General features: G+C 41.0%; 1 protein-coding gene across 4 annotated transcripts in view; it reads left to right on the plus strand.

Annotated features, from left to right (window-relative positions):
• Positions 1–9,621: 9,621 nt before the first annotated feature.
• fbxl17 (F-box and leucine-rich repeat protein 17) overlaps positions 9,622–21,215 on the plus strand; it is a 753,967-nt gene continuing 742,373 nt past the window's right edge. The window contains exons 1-2 of one of the 4 annotated variants that reach the window (XM_080189041.1): positions 9,622–9,688; positions 15,838–16,524. In XM_080189041.1, the coding sequence (XP_080045167.1) occupies positions 15,871–16,524 (654 nt within the window). In that variant the 5' untranslated portion in view covers positions 9,622–9,688; positions 15,838–15,870. Of the gene's footprint in view, positions 9,839–10,755; positions 10,823–15,837; positions 16,525–21,215 lie in introns of those variants that run through there. The other 3 variants (XM_080189042.1, XM_080189040.1, XM_080189043.1) reach the window with 3 other exon arrangements.

Consider the following 21,215-nt stretch of genomic DNA (forward strand, 5'->3'; position numbering starts at 1 on the left):
TTAAAACTCAAATCATCAAGTCCTGGTAGCATCCTCGTAAATCTTTTCTATGGTCTTTCTAGTTTAATAATATCCTCTCTATAACAGGGTGGCCAGAACTATACACAATATTCCAAGTGTAGCCTTACCAGTGTCTTGTACAACTTCAACAAGACATCCCAACTCCTGTATTCAATGATCTGACCAATGAAACCAAGCATGCTAGATGCCTTCTTCACTATGTCCACCTGTCACTCCATTTTCAAGGAGCTATGAAGCTGTACCCCTAGATCTCTTTGTTCTGTAACTCTCCCCAACACCCTACCATTAACTGAATAAGTCCTGCCTGGTTCAATCTACCAAAATGCATCACGTCACATTTATCTAAATTAAACTTCATCTGCCATTCATCAGCCCGCTGGCCCAATTGATCAATATCCCATTGCAATCTGAGATAACCTTCGTCACTGTCCACTATGCCACCAACTGTGGTGTCATCTACAAACTTACTAACCATGCCTCCTATCTTCTCATCCAAATCATTAATATAAATGACAAATAGCAGTGGACACAGCACCAATTCCTGAGGCACACTGCTGTCACAGAACTCCAGTTTGAAAAACAACCCTCTACAATCACCCTCTGGCTTCCATTCTGTCTCTCCCTTCTACTGCTTCCACCTCTTGGCTCATAGTTTTTGTTGTCTTTATATTTTTCCATATTCCTCTGCTCACATCTTCCCTTCATTGCGTCACACTGTCTTCATCAGGGCAATCCAGGCCAGAGACATCTTAACTAATGCACCTCCTTGTTCCTTCATTCAGAGCCAAACTTGTACTTTGTGGAAGGGACATTTGTCCACTGAAGTTGGCAAACCTCTCCATTAGAGGAAGCCCGTTTATGATTATTAGACAAACTGGGATTTGAATTACAAAACAAGTGCTTTCTGACCTTAAGGCTCCATCAAGTTAGTACTTGAGGGCTAGTAGATGACAGTAAAACAAACAAAAGTACGGATGAACTGTAGTGATGTAACTGTTCATTTGTTTGTTTTGGAACTTGCTTTCACAAATGCTAACAACCTTGGTATGTATGAAAAACCTCAAATGCAAGGACCTTTGAGCTTGTCATTTCATCACGAGTTAACCGTTGTTTTGAATATCCACCTTTGTCATATTGCTCCCTAATGACAATATAGTTTGCTTTTCATCAAAACAGATTATTTTCACAAGTAAGTCCTTGGTAATGAAAAATGATTAGCTTCACAACAGATATCTTGAGAAGCACAAGTTCATGAGAACATAATCTTACAAATAATATTTTTAAAATGCAGTTTTACTGAGAATGACCAACTGTGCGTTGCCAATGCAAACATAAAATAGGAATGCTACTTATAGTCGTCAAAAATAACATTATTTTATCAGCTAAATTAATCATGAAATTTTGAAATTTGAGAGATGATCTTTTGATATTAAAAGATTAAATGGATGTGTTAATGTTGAATAAATTCATAGAATGTAGTCCAAAGATGTGCAGGTTAGTTGGATTGGCCATGCTAATTTGCCCCTTAGTGTCAGGAGGATTTGAAGCATTTTTTGTAGGATTACAGGGACAGGGTCTGGGCGTGATTGTTGTTGGTGCAGGCTTGATGGGCCAAATGGCCTCCTTCTGCACTGTAGGGATTCTATTCTATGAACATCATTTAAAATTTTATATGAGATTTTAATGTGGCACTCTTGTCTGCAACATGCAAGGGTTAGGTGGCAAGGATCATTTACTTTTAGTCATCAATAAGCATCTTTCATATCATGATATATTGTTAACCTTATCTTTCTCAGGACTTAAATGGCTCCTCAGGCAATAATGAATCATCCTATTTTTTCCTGATGGCATGACTTCACTGTAAGTTAAATCAACATAATTTTTTAAAATCACAGCAAGTTGCCTATTTTTCTTATGTCATTCATTATCTGTCACTGCACCAAGATCTCAAAAACATTCCTATCTACTTATCTTTGCACTTCTAAAATTTTGTAACTTTGTTTAAACAGTTCCATATAGAACATGAATTATACATTGAACATTACTATACTATTGAACATCCTGACTTGTTTTTACTGTCAGTCCACGTTTCTGAGCTTCTTGAAGATGCTTGCTGCCTTTTTTGAGGGGAAAACCTACCTCACCCAATCTAATTATGCCATTTTTTTTACTGGCAACTTGGATCCTCATTGCCCCAATCTTCCTAGTATTGATAAATGAATCTAATTTTAGCTATCATATTTAGCAAATCAAAGTTTGAAGTTCTTAACCTGCAGGGAGCAGCTGACGTCACTTTTGCCCATCAATCCATGATACACCAACTACATTCTCTTTTCGTTAATGCAATCAATCATTAATGTAAATGAGTTAAGGGCAAGTTGGTACAGTTTGCACACAGTGACACTTGCACACAGGAAAAAAGATATGTGCCTTCACTTGGGGTGATTCTCCCAAAAAATTGTAAGTGTCGCATTCGCATAAAAACTGGAGTAAATCATAGTTTTTTCAGTGGGAGTTTCAGAATGTATCTCCCACACTGTGTGCACTGCAGAATGCACTAGCTTAAATCCCATTGATATTCAGTGGGCGGGGCCTACTCCTGCCGAAGAGGCTGGCAGCATACTGAGTGGGCCATTGCACAATCTGTCAGTGGTGAGATCAACACATGCACAGTGGCCCCTGTCTGCTGGCCAACCCGATCACTGGCCAACCCCATGACCCCTGCATCATCGGCCCTCCCACCGCTCCATGGCCCGAACGATAGCTTTCACCTCTTGGCTCATAGTATATGAAAAATATTCCAGGCCAGCCTCAGCACCTGCCCCCCCCGCCACTCCCCCCTTCTCCATGCTCCTCAGTCCACTTCGACCTCCCCTCCTTTAGTCTCCCACCCAATACCCTGATCTTCCCTTCAATCCTCCCCCAAATCTCCCCCCCCGACCCACCCCACCGCTCTCCCCTGCTCCCTCAGTCACCTCCGCTTTCCCGTTCCACAGATTGGCCAGAGGCCCTACCCACTGTAGACCATGCCCTCTTGGCACTGTCTGGGCTTTGGCACTTTGCCACTTGAGCCGTTCTAGGGGATCCAGGCTGGCACTGCTAAGGTGACAATGCCTTGGGAACATTCCTGGCATCCGATCTCCTGGGGGGCTTCAATTGACCCCACCTTCACTCCAGTGGGGTTGGGCTGTGGGAAGCTTTACTAAACCCAATAGATTGAACCACTCCTGACGGGGCGGAGGAGTGGGGTGAGGGGGTTGGTGAGAAAGAGAGCCGAGCAGGCCCGGACACTTCAGTCCCAGGCCTGCTGGTGATCTGTAAAATAGATTATGTGCATCTACGTAATGTATGTAGCTCTGCGTCGATTTCCGGCATGGAGCTAATGGTGCTGGAAATCTGGCTGTGGAGATTTGCGGAGGCCATGGCGCACAGTGGGGAGCCCATGAAACGACCTTCACTAAAGTCTCCCAACCTGCTGTGCTACAAAAGCAGCACAGTGGGATGGGAGAATTGCCCCCCACGACGTTACACAATGAGAAAAACAAAAAGAACTGTCAGATACTTCAGAAAGTGCACTGTGTACAAGTTAAAAAAAAACAAACTATTCAATTTGTTGGTAAGGTCAGACGTAAAAGTTATAAAAAACAAAGTACTGAAAACAGCGAACACCCAGAAATACCAGCATGTCAGGGAATCATCTGTGGGGGAAAAAAGCATGTTTTATGTTTATGGCTTGAAAAGTTAATGCCTTTTTTCCACAAATGCTGCCCTGACCTGCTGGATGTATTAAGTTTTTTTTTGCAAAAGATTTTGTAATTATGGTCATCAGAATGATCATTGATAAATTTAATGAAGCCCTGGCTGCAAAGAATTTCTGTTCTAAAGAGACAAGATTTGCTTATTACTTTCAAAAGGAGATGAATGCAAGCCATGATCATGACAGACTGATTTTAAACAAAGGATTAATACTAAGAAGTGGAGTTCTAAGATAATAATAGGTCTGAATTAAATTTATTTTACAGGTGAGTTATGACTTTCCTTACCAGTGAAATAAAGAGAGATTTGTCTTAACTGGTACATATTAACACCATTGTTGTGGCGCAGAGGTTGGTCATCACCTTGAGATCTAACACCTAACCACTCAAAGAGGAATATCTCACATTATAATCTGTTAAAAATGTATGTGAAGTAGTATGGTCTGCTCTTCAGCAACTTTTAGTGGTTAAATCAAAATAATTACTTGACACACACACTGGGAAAAAAAACAACAAACAATATTTTGTTTATCTAACTAACAGTGAACAGGTTAACTAAAATATTAACAAACCGAATAAAGTACTCTTCTCATGGAATGCTGTTTAGATAAATAGCATTCCCACTTATCAACCAAAAAAAATTGAATTTTTAGTCACTTTTTAAATTACAACCAGGTTTGGTATCTTCCGGAATCTTATGGTCTTCTCTATTGATTTCTTCTGTCTGGAACCTCTGTCTTTTGGTACTTTTTCTATTTGATTGTGCTTTCTTTTAAGACATAAATGCAGTTACAAGAACCAACAAGTCATTCTCCCTCTTGGAGAGCTGTGAGTGGTGACAGGTTCTAGAGATGCCGGCGTTCAGAAAGAAATCTCACAACACCAGCTTAAAATCCAACAAATAATTTGTTGGACTTTAAGCAGGTGTTGTGAGATTTCTTTCAGTGGTGACAGGTGGCAGGTGCTCTTCCCATTTGTCTCACTGTCCCCTGTCTCTTATACCTCTGATGACATATCAATATTTCCTACAATGTGATTGGTTCTCAGGTTACCAAAACACCAATTTCAAATCTCATAGATTGCTGATAGCTAGGTGCCAAATTTAAACTGATTGGGCAAAATTCAAGCATACCAAGGCAACCCTGCTGTTTGGCTTTTGATGCAACGTTTTGGTCTGTGTACTGGCACCATATGCATCTGCACTTTTTAAGACTTTCTAAACACATAAAAAAAACTACCTTTTAAGGGGCCATGCAATGCATTTTTTTTTTACAAACACCAACTTCACAACACCTTTGTATCCATAACTGACACAGCAAGGCAAGTCACACAACAATATAAACCAACAATGTTAGTTTTAAGTAAGGACCATTGTAGTTTTTCTGATTTTTAAAAAAAACTGGAGGTTAAAGCTCTCCTTTACTCAGTTGTAGCAGAAGTGCAGCTCCTCAAAGAAACCACGTAGTTTATGCGAGTCTTCTATAAAGCATAGTCAAGTGGCTTAAGAGTTCTTTTTCCCCTGATTTGTCACTCTTCAGGAAGTGCTTAGCTTCCATTCTGTGTTTTCCTGGCGGTATATGGCTGAGGTTGGGAATACTGATTTGCGGACTTACTGATGCAAAGCCACGACCTCACATTCAGTTAAGCTATGTATTTGTATTCAAACAATGCGTGCTATCAGAAGCTGCCTTTTGTTCATTAGATAGGTATCAAGCACACAAAGAACCCATCACCTCTTCAACACAGTTAGCACTTGCCTAATATACGGAATCATAGAATCCCTACAGTGCAGAAGGCGGCCATTCAGCCCATTGGTTCTGCACCAACTATTTGACAAAGCATTTTACCCCAGCCCACCCTCTGTTCTATCCCCTAATCCTACACATTTACTCCACTAATCCCTCTAAACTACACTTCTTGGGACACCAAGTTGCAATTTAGCATGGCCAATCCACCTAACCTGCACAACTTTGGACTGTGGGAGGAAACTGGAGCACCTGGAAGAAACCCATGCAAACTTGGGGATAATATGCAAATTCTGCACAATCACCCAAGGCTGGAATTGAACGTGGGTCCCTGGTGCTTTGAGGCAGCAATGCTAACCACTGTGCAGTATACTCTTATTTTCCATGGACCTCTCACCCACAATAGTTCAGAGATTAGGGCTAGGTTGGGAGAGCCAAGACTCACACTGTTTAGAGCTATTTATGCAGAATTACAATTCCTGATGAGGAACCATCACCTATCCAGAACAATGATGCAATAAATCCACCCACCAGTGTCAGGTACAACTCTGCATGTTGTATTGTAAGGTAGTCTGATTCATCATTTCTATAGAAAATCTACAATGCTGTGGAGTACTGTGCAAATGGCTTTCTTAATAATTAAATTACAAAGTTGGCACAAAAGGTTTTTTAGTTTTTAAAAAAATCATAGAATCCCTGTAGTGCAGAAGGGGGCCAATTGGCCCATCATGCCTGCACCGACAACAATCCCACCTAGGCCCTATCCCCGTAACCCCACGTATTTACTCTGCTAATTCCCCTGGACAATTTAGCATGGCCAATCAACCTGCACATCTTTGGCGTGTGGGACGAAACTGGAGCGCCTGGAGGAAACCCACACAGATACGGGAAGAACAGGCAAATTCCAAACAGATAGTGACTTGAGGGCCAAATTGAATCTGCGTCCCTGGTAGTGTGAGGCAGCGGTGATAACCACTACGCCACTCACCATTATATAACAAATTATGTCACTCTGAAGCCATCTTGACTCAGAATACAGCTTTCTCATTCAAAGAAAATTAGTCATTGGAAGATTATTAGATAAATGATTGTAAAGAAATTATATGTTTTTAAAATTACTATGGTATCCAGTGAGGCACACTTGGGAGTTTCGTATGTGAGAATAATTTAATCAAGCTGAAGACAGTTAGGTTGCAAGATTTAAATTATCAAAAGTGCAAATCAGGCATTGGAAATGGAGAAGACCAACCTCAGTAAGCATTTGCATTAGGAGATAAATGAGAATTTGCATTTGGATTTTGCTGTTGAATTTCAAAGGGAAATAAGGAGATTTAAAACTGGCAAAGATTATAAATGAATAAATCAAGGTTATTAAGTTTATTTTACCTGAAAGTAGTAGACATTTGGTAAAGATGAAATATTTTTACATTCTGGGAAAAGTAAAGAAGGATAATAACAATGGGTTTAAAGATGAAAGAGTAAAGGCATTTTTAAGGAAAGATTGAAAGCTATGTTAGGAGAGTGATTACTTAAGATCCTGTCATATGCAGTGCTAAGAGAAAGCTGTGAAAGACACAGACTGAACTGTCCATAGAAAACCTTGGGAAGTGTCTGTTTGTTCCGGAAAGCAGGATTTTGTGTTAAGCTTGGGATTTCCACTGTTGAGTGAGCGGGAAAGAGAAGGCTTGTGAAATACCTTTGCTATTACAATAGTGAGTGCTTTGTCATAATATTACTGGTTTTGTTTTTATAGATTAAGGACGTGATCTTACTGATCGTTCATGACACGCTCTTGTTGCAACGCGGTTGGAGAATTTGGCACGCAGCCAAATCTATGTTCACTTTGCAGGATGGGAAAAAGTATCTATGGGGACTGTTGTCTAAAATGGGGTTTTTATTTGTGCGTCTAACTAATTAGAAATCTTTTGGGGAAATGATTGTAAAACTCATTCTTAATTTTGTAAATGTAATTATGTGTGTTTAAGTTCTTTTGTTAATAAATATTGATTTCATAAAATTTTCAAAGTGGTATTGAAATTTTTGACCCCTGACTTCAGTACCTTCTCATAATAAAGCACAAATTGCAAATTGTTGTGAAAGCTTGCCCACATTTCCCTTTATGATTTTGTCAACCTGGCAATTAGCATCAGCCAATCTTAATAATGATAAAGTGAGTTTTGATTTTTACTAGGAGGATGGCAAATATAAAAAATGTGATTCTAGCACTTGGTGGTTCCACCAATGAGGCTTAAATTATGAACAAATGTGAAAGGACAGCTGAGCCATAAATTTTGTTCCATCCCACAGGGTAAAACTTACTCACATCATTAAACCCATCCATCGATCTTAAAGCCTGCACTGTCCACCTTGCTGGCAGACATATGTATTCCAGAGAGTGGCAGAAGAAAATTCTATAAAAAGATTTGGGAGAATTTAGAAAGAAAGGAAAAACTCTGGAACTTTCCTCTCTGACTCAGATAGGTGAAACAAGCATTTGCAGTGAAACTTTCCCCAAACTTTAAGTGACATGAAGCCCTCCACTTGCAGACACTGAAACAAGCTTCAGCATACCTCCTTCAAATACAATCGTGGATACATTATTGCTTCTTCTAATACCTAATGTCCAAGAATATCTTCCAGTAGCTGTTAACTGAGTTTTCTCATCAGCTATGCAAAGGACATCTGGTTTAAATAACTGAGGGACCTGCAAAGAAGCACTTGAAATGTATTAGCCACATGTAAATAACCTATATAAAGCGATACAGAATTACCCGATACCTGGGTATATAATTGCAAAAGAGAGTAAAATTTCTTGTGGGGGGAGGAGGGTGAAGGTTAGAATAGAATCTATGGCACGGAGACAAGCCCTTCGGCCCAAATTGGATCATGCCAACCAAAATGCCCTTCTAAACTAATCCCATTTCCCTGCATTTGGCCCAAATCCCTCAAAACCTTTCCTATCCATGTAGCTGTCCAAATGATTTTTACATGTTGTCAATGTCCCTGCCTTAACCACTTCCTCCGGTAGCTTATTTCATATACATACCACCCTCTGTGTAAACAAGTTGCCATTAATTCTTTCCCCCTTAACTTAAACCTATGCCCTCTAGTTCTTAATTCCTCAACCCTGGGAAAAATACTGAGTGCATTCACTGTATCCACGTCTCATAGTCTTATACACCTCTATAAGGTCACCCCTCAATCTCCTCCGCTCAAGAAAAAAAAATCCTAGCCTGTCCAATATCTCCCTATAACTCAGTCTCCTGAGTCCTGGCAACATCCTTGTAAATCTCTTCTGCACTGTCTCCAGTTTAATAATAACTTTCCTATAGCAAGGCGATTAAAACTGAACACAATACTCTAGGTGTGGCCTCCCCAACGTCCTCTACAACTGCAACATAACTTTCAACTTCTGGACTCAATGCACTGACTGATGAAGGCCAGCATGCCAAAAGCTTTCTTCATTGCCCATCTACCAGGTTGATTAACAATTAACTCAAGGCTCAGTGGAATATATTGAAAGGCAGTGTTGGGAGTGTGGAACAAATATGTACTGAAGATCAATAATTAAATATGAACAAAACTGAAGTTAAAAAAGGACTGCAGAATTGTAGGGAAAGGGGTTAATGGGGATAAATACATCAAAACATGTTGATGAGATGGGTAGGGAAGGGATTTCCGAAAGACACAGCGTCTCAAAACTTGTGTTTGTCCAGACACAACCAATGTCAGGTAATAAACAGCTCCCGGGTCTGCATCGTTCTGCTCACCACCGATAAAACTTGGTGGCGACGCTTCACAAGTGAAGAAAGCAACTATAGTTAAAGCTCTCTCCCCAGCGGCAGCGGGATAGCCGGGGACAGCAGCAGGCTGGCCTCCCAGCGCTGATATCCCGACAGCGGTACCAGCCTTCCCCCCGGAGATACCGGCCTTCCCGGTGCTGTATCTGGATGATTCCGGGGGTACCGGTGCCGATAGACCAGTTACCGGCCTCCCCGGGGTTCCCGGTGCTGTACCTGGGGGGTCCCGGCCTCTCGGCGGCTGAGGGACCGGGATTCCGAGGGGGAGGCGGGCTCAGCCAGTGACGCTCAGCCGCCGCCGCCAATGAGCGGCGCTGGGGGGCTGTCGCCGGGCTGCGGCTCGCTCCGCTGGGAAGTAGGCCTCGCAGTGAGTGCACTGAGCTCTGGAGCAGTTTGTATTCAGTTTGTTGAATTTAAACCCGATTAGTGATGTCGTGTTTATATTTTAAACTGAGAGTGATGACATCTGTGTGCACCAGGTTACAAATGTGTGAAGGCTAGGGAGCTATAGCCGCCGGTAGGCAGCACGTTTCTTCCTGTTATTTACTGTTTGAGAGACAGGCAGTGGGAGCTGAGGCCTTGTTTAAAATGAATGTGAGTGAGTGTGTGAGAGAGAGAGAGAGGAGCAGAATGTTAGAGCTGGAATTTCAGAACTCGGAAATAGTGTTAGAGTCTGGCCACAACATTGGCACAAATACAGCAGGAGAACTCCCAACAGGACACAATACCAGGGCTTCTGAGTACAGAAATATTTTGGGTACATTGCTATTGAAGTGTGTGTTTTAATATGAAGTTCAGTTCATAATCAACAATTACAGGCTGACATTAATATAAGGGTTCAGTGAATAATCCATTGTGATTTCAATGCTAAAAAGCCCTGTAACATTCTTAAAGAATACATATATCAAGATGGAGACAAAGCCACAGACACAAAACACATAGCCAGTTGCTTAAATCAATAACATATATGTCTATTTCAAATGCTGTTGCAATCCACCTGAGTTGATCAGTGTCAGTTATAATTATATGCAATATTTACATTTTAAATTGTAAACTATATGTATTACTCTTCTACAAAACTCTTTACAGTTGACTTATTGAGACACAACTCTATATTTTTCAGTATTGTTTATGGATGTAGTATAAGGTTTCAAAATGGCCCAGGTTATTTGGGGGATATTACTGTAGTTCCGAATGAGTGAGCAGTGTCATTTGAAGTACAAGATTACTGACTTGCATTGAAATTTCATGATATGCATTGCAGTTCAATCTGAAATTCAGTAATTTCACACTGCCAAATGCAAAACAAATATCAATTATTTTCGCTTACTTTTGCTGTAGTTATTATGATTGCCTTAATTCCCTCCCCTTTTGCCTCCTGGTTTGTGCTTTTTTTTAATGCCTTCTATTGTGATAGGTAGGTGGCATGTGAAGATTACAGATGTGGAAGAAAGTGAAACAGTCTTTATAACAAAGAGGATATGGAGCTGAAATGTCAATTGTGAGTCTGTACCATAGTTGTGGAAGTTCTGTTTCGGTCTAAAATAGTGACCGTCAGGGGATGGAATAGGCGTGGACAATGTGAAGCAGTGCTTTCCAAAACTTTTTTCCATTGGAACTCCAGTTTGAGGCTTTGAAATTGCCATGATCCCTCCGAGGGAGTTATGGGCAAGGATGGGGCAGTGCTTTTAATCATTATGTGCCTTTAAAAACTTACCTTTAGGTTGGTTTCTGGAGCAAAATTCACTCTTTAAGCATGGACCATCTAGACCATACCACCATTGGGTTTAAAGGGGCCTCGCTGCTGTTAACAGTCAGGTGGAGCTCTGCAGAAGCCCTTGCAGAACTCCCAACCTCGGAATCTCTTGTGACCCTGTTTGGGAAACCATGTTGTGAAGTTGTGGCTGGGCTAAAAAATAATTGCTTTAATTTATTCACCTATGTATTGGACAGTCTGACAGCATGGAGGTCATGAATTGACGGAGAGCAGTATAGCTGGGTGTCATTAGCATGAATGTGAAAGCTGATCCCATATCTGCCAAGGGGGCAGTCTAGACCAGAACAGAGTTCAAGAATTAAATGTTCTGCACAATTATAGGTAATGAGAGCTCTGTGGCATTGAGGTGCTGGAAGATCGTGGTGTCTGGATGTCTACAGAGAGGTTTTAGGGAGTCACATTAAACAGGCATTACTCAGTTAGATTGGATGCCACTTTGGTGCTGTGGGTAGGCTAAGACCAGATTGGAGGGATTGAAATGAGTTGTTGGAGAGATTGGCATAGAAGCAGATTACAATATATGTTCAGGGAAGTTGGGGAGGGAGGTTTGAGATCAGGCATAAGTTGCTGGTTGGTTTTGTGGGGAGGAGAGTAGTAGTTTTGAAAGGAGGATAGAGGAATGATAGAGACATGGGTCTTTCTAAAAATTAAGTGAAATGTGGCTTTGGAATTTTACTGCAGTTCTTGGGATCTGCTCGGGATGAACACAGTTGGGAGTTTTCCTCAGTACTGTGTCATGTTGAGTAGAGATCATCAAATAGGTGGTTGTTATATCTTCTAATGAGTATGAGGGAAAATCTGAGATGAGGGTTGCACCTGAGAAGAGCTGATGTCTCTTGACCATTTGGGAGAGAGTGAGAGGGTAAGTTTGGTGTTTGGGAGATGAGTATCTATTGTATTGGTAAAGATACATGTTACGTCATTTTCAGTTAGAAACAGAAAATAGAAACAGGAGTAGGCCATTTGGTCCATCAAGCCATTTAATATGATCATGGCTGATCATTTGTTTCAACACCTGCAGCAGGCGACGGTGCAGAGGGACCTCGGGGTCCTTGTGCATGAGTCGCAAAAACCCAGCTTGCAGGTGCAGCATGTGGTCAGGAAGGCGAATGGGATGCTGGCCTTCATAGCGAGGGGGATTGAATATAAAAGTAGGGAGGTCTTGCTGCAGCTGTATAGGGCATTGGTGAGGCCGCAGCTGGAGTACTGTGTGCAGTTTTGGGTGCCGCACCTGCGCAAAGATATTTTGGCCTTGGAGTGAGTGCAGAGGAGGTTTACTAGGCTGATACCGGAGTTGAGGGGGTTGAGCTATGAGGAGAGGCTGAATAAACTAGGCTTGTACTCATTAGAGTTTAGAAGAATGAGGGGAGATCTCATTGAGACGTATAAGATGATGAATGGGATGGATAGGATAGAGGTGGAGAGACTCTTCCCGCTCAAAAAAGACAGTAAGACTAGGGGGCACAGCCTCAAGATAAAGGGGGGGCGGTTTAGAACGGAGTTGAGGAGGAACTTCTTCACTCAAAGGGTGGTGAATCTCTGGAATTCTCTGCCTGTTGAAGTGGTGGAGGCTGCCTCGCTAAATATTTTTAAGACGCGGGTTGATAGGTTTTTGATAAGAGAGGGGATTAAGGGTTATGGGGAGAGGGCGGGAAAGTGGAACTGAGCCACGACAGATCAGCCATGATCTTATTGAATGGCGGGGCAGGCTCGAAGGGCTAGATGGCCTACTCCTGCTCCTATTTCTTATGTTCTTATGTTCATACTCCCGCACTCTCCCCAGAATCCATGAGAGCTTGAGAGTCTAGAAATCTGTCTATTTCATTCTTAAGTATATCCAGTAACTTGTCCTTCACAGCCTTCTGTGGCAAAGAATTCCACAGGTTCATCACCATCTGAGTAAAGGAATTTCTCCTTTATCTCAGTCCGAAACGGCCTACCCTTGCTCTACACCTCTCCAGCCAGAGAAACAACATCCCAGCTTGTTTGTCAAGTCCTATCAGGATTTTATATGTTTTAATTAAATCTCCCCTTCATTCTTCAAATCCCAGTGAATACAGGCCCAGTTGACCCAATCTCTCCCCCCATGACAATCTTGCCATTCTAAGAAACAGTCTGGTGAATCTTTGCTCCCTCTATGGCAAATATTTTGCTTTTTAGATAGGGAGACAAAATCTGTACACATTACTCCAGGTATAGTCTCACCACAAGGCCCTGTACAGCTGCAGTAAGCATCCTTGCTGCTGTACTCAAGTCCTCCAGCAGTGAAGGAAATCAAATTCCATTTGCCCCCCTAACTGCTTGCTGTACCTGCATGCTTGCATCCTGTGAATGATGTAGTAGCGCACCCAGATCTCTTTGTACATAAACATTTCCCAACCAATCATCATTTAAATGACATTCTGTCTTTCTGTTGGAAGTGGATAACTTCATATTGATCCATGTTATACTGCATCAGCATGTATTTTACCTCTGATTGAACTTGTCTAAAACACCTTGAAGTCTCTTAGCTTCCTCCTCACCATTCATATTCCCATCAAATTTCATGTCATCAGCAAACTTGGAAATATTACATTCCATTCCCTCATTCGAACCATTGACCTATATTGTTAATAGCTGGATCCCATGCACTGACCCTACTAGCCCCACTTGCCACTTTGAAGATGACCCATTTATTCCTACTCTCTTTGCTGTCTGCCAGTCAATTTTCAATACATGTCAGTAAAATATTCCCAGTCACATGCACATTACCTTTACACATTAACCTTTTCTGTTGGATTTTTGAAAATCCAAGCACATCACGTACATTTGTTTAGCCTTATCTATTCCACTTGTTATACTCCATTACGTTTGTTAAACGTGTTTTTCCTTTCATAAATTCATATCGACTTTGTCTTATCCCACTGTTATTTTCTCAAGTGCCCTGTTATCACATCCAAACTCCAGCATTTTCCCTACACCTGATGTTAGGCTCACCGATCTGTAATTCCCTGCTTTCTTCCTCTTTCGTTTTACAAATAGCAGGGTTACAGTTGTCACCCTCCAATCTGCCATGATTGTTCCAGAATCTACAGAATTTTGGAAGATGATGGCTGACGCATCCACTATTTCCACGGCCATCTTCTTTAGTACTGTGGAGTTCAGATTATCAGACACTGAACATTTATCAGCTTTGCGTCCCAATAATCTGTGAAGCATTTTTTTAGTGATACTTATTTCCTTCAATTTCTGCTTCTCACTCAAGCCTGGGTTCCTTAACATTTCTGGGCTGGCAGAACTAAACTTGAAATGCTTTGCCATTTCCTTGTTCTCTGTTATAAATTTTTCTGATTTGGACTGTAAGAGACCAACATTTATCTTTAATGTTTTCTTCATATGTTCTTATAGATGCTTTTGCAGTCCAGTTTTAGGTGACTTGCAAGTTTCCTCTTGTACTCTATTTTTTCCCTCTTAATCAATCTTTTGGCTTTGTTTACTGAATTCTGAATTGCTCTCAATCCTTGGACTTGCTGCTTTTTCTAGCAACTTTATATAACTCCTCTTTGGATCCAATATTATCTTTAATTTCTTTTGTTAGCCATAGTTGGGCTGCTTTTTTTTGTGTCTTTGCGGCAGAAAGGAATTTTTACTTTGCAATACATACACTCGTTTCGTCAATATTAGCCATTGCCTATCTACTGTCATGCCTTTTACTGAAGTTCCCCAATCTATCTTTGCCAACTCGTGCCTCATACTTTCATGGCATAGTTTCACCCTTTTTACTAAGGTCTGTATTCTGTCTCAATGCTATATCCCTACAAAAGTTTTTCTGACTGGGAAGGTGAACATGATGTGCATTATTTGAGCAGATTGACAACTTGGTGATCTTGGTTAGACTGGTTGTATAGAGAGGGTTTAAAATTGCAATTATGAAAAAATGTGTACATTTACCAATAATTTTACTAATTTTTATCTGATGCATTATGTTTTAATGAAGCAGATACAGTGGAAGTATATTTTTAAGTTAATGTTCTATTGTAGTAAGACAGAAAGAAGCAGCAAGCGTGTGTCTCAAATTTTAGACTTCAGAATGGTTGCAGTTGGCAACATAATGAGCTATCGTACAAGAAGCAAGTTTTGAGGATTGTGATTAATTGAAATTTAGGAAGCCGCTGTCATGTCAGTTTTGTAAATCAATGCCCTTAAAGTTATCTTTTGTGCAGGATGTTTAATCAGCTGCTTTTACTGTGGATTTGCACCGAAGTTTGTTGACATAAAATAGTTAATGTAATTGAATACCAAAATTTGCTAAGTGCATAGCAGAAAATACTGCACCTACAAATGCAACGTCAAAAGCATTTGGAGACTTGTCATCAAATTGGCAGAATGGTTCCCCAGATTGAGCACTAGAGAGAAGTGTGTTAGGTTTTTTAAATTTTTGCCTTTTTTCACTGCATGGAATAGTTGAAATGAGTGGTGTAAATGCATTTAAGGAGAGGCTTGACAAGCATATAAGGGAGAAGAGGGTGGAAGGTTATGAGGCTGTATTTCAGGAAGGAAAGATGAGCGGAGGTTTGAGTAGAGCATAAACATAAGCACGGATGGATTGGACTGAATGACCTATATATGTGTTGTATACCTAATGTAAAGAACTTCTGATTATAATTCTAATATTTATGATTTGAAGTTAGAAGGGAGTTGAATGATGAATATATTATGTCCATTATTTGTATCGGTGATCTTTAAACTTTTTTTTGTAGAATAATACTGTCAGAGAAGTTTGAAGCTTCTATATGGGCCATTTTCTTTCAAAAAATGGTAAGCGTGTGAAGAAGAGAAGACGGAAAGTGAGAAAGAACTGTTTTCTTCGTGGACCTTGCATGTTGTGTTTCATTGTTCACAATACTTCTCTTGATGAGGATCAGTTCGAAAGTGCATCCAAACTAGCTGAGCGATACGCCACGCTGACCACGACAGAGGAATGTGCTAAGTTTCTTCTTTCTCCCAAGGAGCTTGCTATTTGGGAAGAACAGGGGAAGAGTTTACTTTCTAGTGTTCCAGCAAAATTGATTGGGCCACCTCTGTTTAGAACAGTTTCACCAGACTATTCGGAGATGCCAGTTTGCAAACGTAAATGTGCTGGAGTACAAACGTGTACACCTTGCAAATTGCCTCGTTCTGCAGTTGAAGGAATTCCTGATAGTGGTTTAAATAATGACATAGCACAGCATCCAGTGCCTGTATGTACTTTGCCTACTTCCACAGCAGAATGCACTAACGTGGGTATTCAGGGGAACATGGGTGACTGCTCTTCTCTGCTGCAATGTCCAGTGTCTCCTACGGGACCCGAAGACAATGAACTTTTTCCCCATGAAAACTTTAAAGATTTAAAAGTGGAGTCTGAACCACCAAATATAAATCAGCTTCCTTCCTCTATACTTCTAAAGGTAAGGGTTCTGGCTACGCAAAGTGATATTTATGTTTTGAATTTTGTCACATGTGACACCATCAATTGTGAGAGTGCACAAACAAACCTGGATTATTATAATCTAAGAATATACAAAATACATATGTGTTTCAGAGAAGCTGGAAGGGATCTTATAAAAAATGATTATGTTTGGTTTCTTGACCTTTGTTCTTTCCTTGTTTTTAGTTCTCTGTTCCACTCGCATTCAATGTTCTGGCTTCATCCACAGGCATTGGGGAAGGGGCAATGTAACAAATGTTCCTGTAATATTACATTTGCAGAGAAATTTTGTTTACAGTCTTAATAGGAGTTTTAGCTGTGCAGCGTTAATGCCTTAACGTTATAAATAACTTTCTTCTGTGGAGTCCCTGAGGTGACATCAAACAATGAAACGTACCATTATCACATACCTTGTATGATTACCTGTTTTGAAGTAAGAATGAACGGAACTATTCTTTGAAGCAAATCTATATTTTTGAGAGGTGGAAATCACAGCACTTGGTATCTGTATTTTTGGAAGTGTTAACTAACATCTCTGTATCATTTCTTTAGCTCTTCAGCAACATGTTATAGCACATAAATCTACTCTTACTATCCCTCTTCATTTCAAAACACCTCTCCAACTAATAATTTAGTCATTTAAACAATCATATCTCTTCTAAGCCTACAATTATTTCTTCCAACTAAATAACCCTGACACTTGGAACCTCAGAGCTCCGTGATCTTGTATTATCTTGGCCACCCATTTTATAGCCAAAATATCCTTCATCAGGAATGGATTAAAACTGTACACTATTCCAAATGTCGATATCTCTGTCTTTATTGCCCAAAGTATGCTACTCTTGATTTTGTATTTAATTTACCAGTAAAATGGTCAAAATGCATATTTGCGTTTTAGTTACTTTTGATCCAAGAATGGTTGCAGGCAGAAAGAGGGCATTTGTCCCATTAAGTCAGTGCCAACACTTTGCAAAGAAAGCTTAATTAGTCCAATGCCTCTGCCTTTTCCTGCAGCCCTACATTTTTCCCTTGAAGTGCTTTGAGAGTCATAATTGAATCTGCCCCCACCAAACATTCAAACATTGTGTTCCAAATTGCAATCATTTGAAAATGTTTTTCCTCATGTTCTTCGGCCAATCACTTCAAATCTATGCCGTCTGATTTTTTTTTACTGTTCTGTGAGTGGGAAGGGTTTCTCTCCATCTATTGTCAAGTTAGTTAAACGTGAAGTAAAAATAGAAAATGCTGGAAATATTTTGCAGGTCAGGCAGCATCTATGGAGAGACAAATAGATTTAATCTTTCAGGTTGACTGCTTCCTTTGTTCCAGGAGTAACTTCAACCACAAGAGAATTGGGCTCTGATATTTGTTGACTCCACTTTCACTAGTGCTCCTTGATGCCACGCTCAAATGCTGCCGTGATGTCAAAGGCAGTCACCCTCACTTTTCTAAACCTGTCTCTCCTCCCGAAGTCACTCCTTTAAACCCAGTTTTTTACCAGTTCTTTGGCAGTCCTGTGTAACCTCTCTGTATCTTAATTTAGTTCTGACTGGGAATGATTTTGTGAAGCATTTTGGGAAAGTTTACTGCATTAAAGGTGCAGTATAAATAATTGCAATTATTTAGGGGATTAAGAGCCAATTAATGTAGATCTGTGACGCTAGGACTGATCTCTGAATGTGGACCCAATACAGGATAGAATTAAATCATTGTCAGTGAGCTTACTCTGCAATTATATGAAGATGTGCCTTTGATCTGTATGTGCAAAGCACATTGTCATTTGAAAATCTGTGATTTCTCTAGCTATTAAGGGGATAATGTTTGTTAATATGAATATAAAAGATCTTGAGTGGTGTATGTTTGAGTCCTGTTCCAAGACTTATCAACTGCAAAAGAATCTGGCCACTGGTGTAGGCAAGCTAGTTTGCACCCCTGTTCTGGATAAGTGGAGAGGGTTGGTGGCAGGTAGGTAATCCAATTGTAAAAGCACCAACCAAATCCAAAAATTGGCAGTTGATGTGAAAAATGATTAACCAGTATTGTGGCCACCCCATGTAACGTGGGAAAAGCCTGAAGGGAGAGTTCGGTGACAGAAAATATAATGCTTAATAGTCTCCTGCCCTTAGGAATTAAATGCTGTTGAAGATGGTTTAAGGGGAACAAAGTTTTAAGAAAGTTTGTTTGAAATGCAATTTGAGGATTGAATTTTCAAGTGGTTGATTCTGTATAGCAATGGATTAATTAATCAGATTGATGTGCGCATCTTGTGGTGCCACAAGAAAGTAAAGGTCTTGCACTCCTTTAAAGAGCAACTAGCGTAATAGGAAGGACTAACTTTGTGTCCTTAAAGGTTGATGAGGATGGCAGAATCCAACATCTGTAGCTTGAATACCGTTCTAAAGAGTGTGCTAATGGTATGTTTGTGGACCTTTCAACAGGCAATCCTGTTGGAAGTGCTGCCTTGACAAACTTATTTTTCAAGCCGCAGAGTATTATTATAGAACATATAGAACATAGAACATAGAACACTACAGCACAAACAGGCCCTTCGGCCCACAAGTTGCGCCGACCACGTCACCTACCAACCTACAGACCTATCTATAACCCTCAATCTCATTAAACCCCATATACTCATCCAGAAGTCTTTTAAAAGACCCCAGCGAGTTCGCCTCCACCACCACTGACGGCAGCCGATTCCATTCACTCACCACCCTCTGAGTGAAAAACTTACCCCTAACATCACTTCTGAACCTCCCTCCCCGCACCTTAAATCTGTGTCCTCTCGTAGCGACCATTTCAAACCGGGGAAATAGCCTCTGAGAGTCCACCCTATCTATTCCTCTCAACATTTTGTAAACTTCTATCAGGTCGCCTCTCAACCTTCGTCTCTCCAGGGAAAAGAGTCCCAGCTCCCTCAACCTAACTTCATAAGGCATGCCTCCCAGTCCAGGCAACATCCTTGTAAATCTCCTCTGCACCCTTTCAATAGCTTCTACATCTTTCCTATAGTGAGGCGACCAGAACTGCGCACAATACTCCAAATGAGGCCTGACAAGGGTCTTATAAAGTTCCAGCATTACCTCCCAACTCCTAAACTCAATCCCTCGATTAATGAAGGCCAGTACACCATACGCCTTCTTGACCACCTCCTCCACCTGCGAGGCCGATTTAAGAGTCCTGTGGACCCGGACCCCAAGATCCTTCTGCTCCTCAACACTACTCAGACTTCTGCCCTTAATAGTGTACTCGTTCATCCCGTTGGTTCTGCCAAAATGGACGACAACACATTTATCCGCGTTGAAGTCCATCTGCCACTTCTCCGCCCAGTCCTGCATCCTATCTATGTCCTGCTGCAACTTTTGCCATCCTTCCAGATCATCCACAACACCACCGACCTTCGTGTCATCAGCGAACTTACTTACCCATCCCTCCATTTCCTCATCCAGGTCATTTATGAAAATGACAAACAACAAGGGTCCCAGAACAGATCCTTGAGGCACTCCGCTGGTGACTGACCTCCATTCAGAAAAAGCCCCATCCACAACCACTCTCTGCCTTCTGCAGGCAAGCCAGTTCTGGATCCACAAGGCCAAAGGCCCTTGGATCCCATGCCCTCTCACCTTCTCAAGAAGTCTTGCATGGGGGACCTTATCAAACGCCTTGCTGAAGTCCATGTACACTACGTCCACGGCACTTCCTTCGTCAATGTGTTCAGTCACATTATCGAAGAACTCAACTAGGCTTGTAAGGCACGACCTGCCCTTGACAAATCCATGCTGACTATTCCTGATCATGTCAAACCTCTCCAAATGTTCGTAAATCTTGTCCCTCAGAAGCCTCTCCATCAGCTTACCAACCACTGAGGTCAGACTCACCGGTCGGTAATTTCCCGGGCTATCTCTGTTCCCTTTCTTAAAAATAGGAACTACATCCGCAATCCTCCAATCCTCTGGAACCTCTCCCGTCTCCATTGACGACGCAAAGATCATCGCCAGGGGCTCTGCAATCTCTTCCCTCGCCTCCCACAGTATCCTGGGGTACATCCCATCTGGTCCCGGCGACTTATCTACCTTGATAGAATTCAAAAGTTCCAACACATTATGTACATCTAAATAAATTATGTTGGGGAAAGGAATTTCAATTTCTGTTGTGGTATTTAGAATGTGATTAATTGCAAAGCACTGCTAAATTAATACTTGAAGTTAAGCTTTATGTAAGTTGGAGAAGATTTAAAATGCTTCATCTAGGGAAAGCACCCTCTCCATATAGAACTAGCTAAAGTTTGACAATGAAGTACAGGAGGACTGAAGTATCTTGAGATGTTTGTGGCTTTATGTGTATATTATGTCACCTTTTTCCAATCCAAATTCCCAAGTCCATACTTATTGTATAGTAAGAAGTCTAACAGGTTTATTTGGAATCATGAGCTTTCAGAGTGCTGCTCCTTTAACCTGATGTTGTAAGACTTCTTACTGTGCCCACCCTAGTCCAACACTGGCATCTCCAAATCATAGTTACTTATTGTTGGCAGCTCTGATTCTTCAAGTGCATCAGTCTCTGTTGCAGAGATTTCTATGTTCCCATCAACTCATCTCAAATTTCAAAAAGCTTCTGTAAAATTTGCTGTTTAAGTAATTCTAATGATTATATATAACTGATTTGAAAATGGGA

This window comes from Carcharhinus amblyrhynchos, chromosome 5 (assembly GCF_965287045.1).
Source record: "Carcharhinus amblyrhynchos chromosome 5, sCarAmb.v2.hapA, whole genome shotgun sequence".
Lineage (NCBI taxonomy): Eukaryota > Metazoa > Chordata > Chondrichthyes > Carcharhiniformes > Carcharhinidae > Carcharhinus > Carcharhinus amblyrhynchos.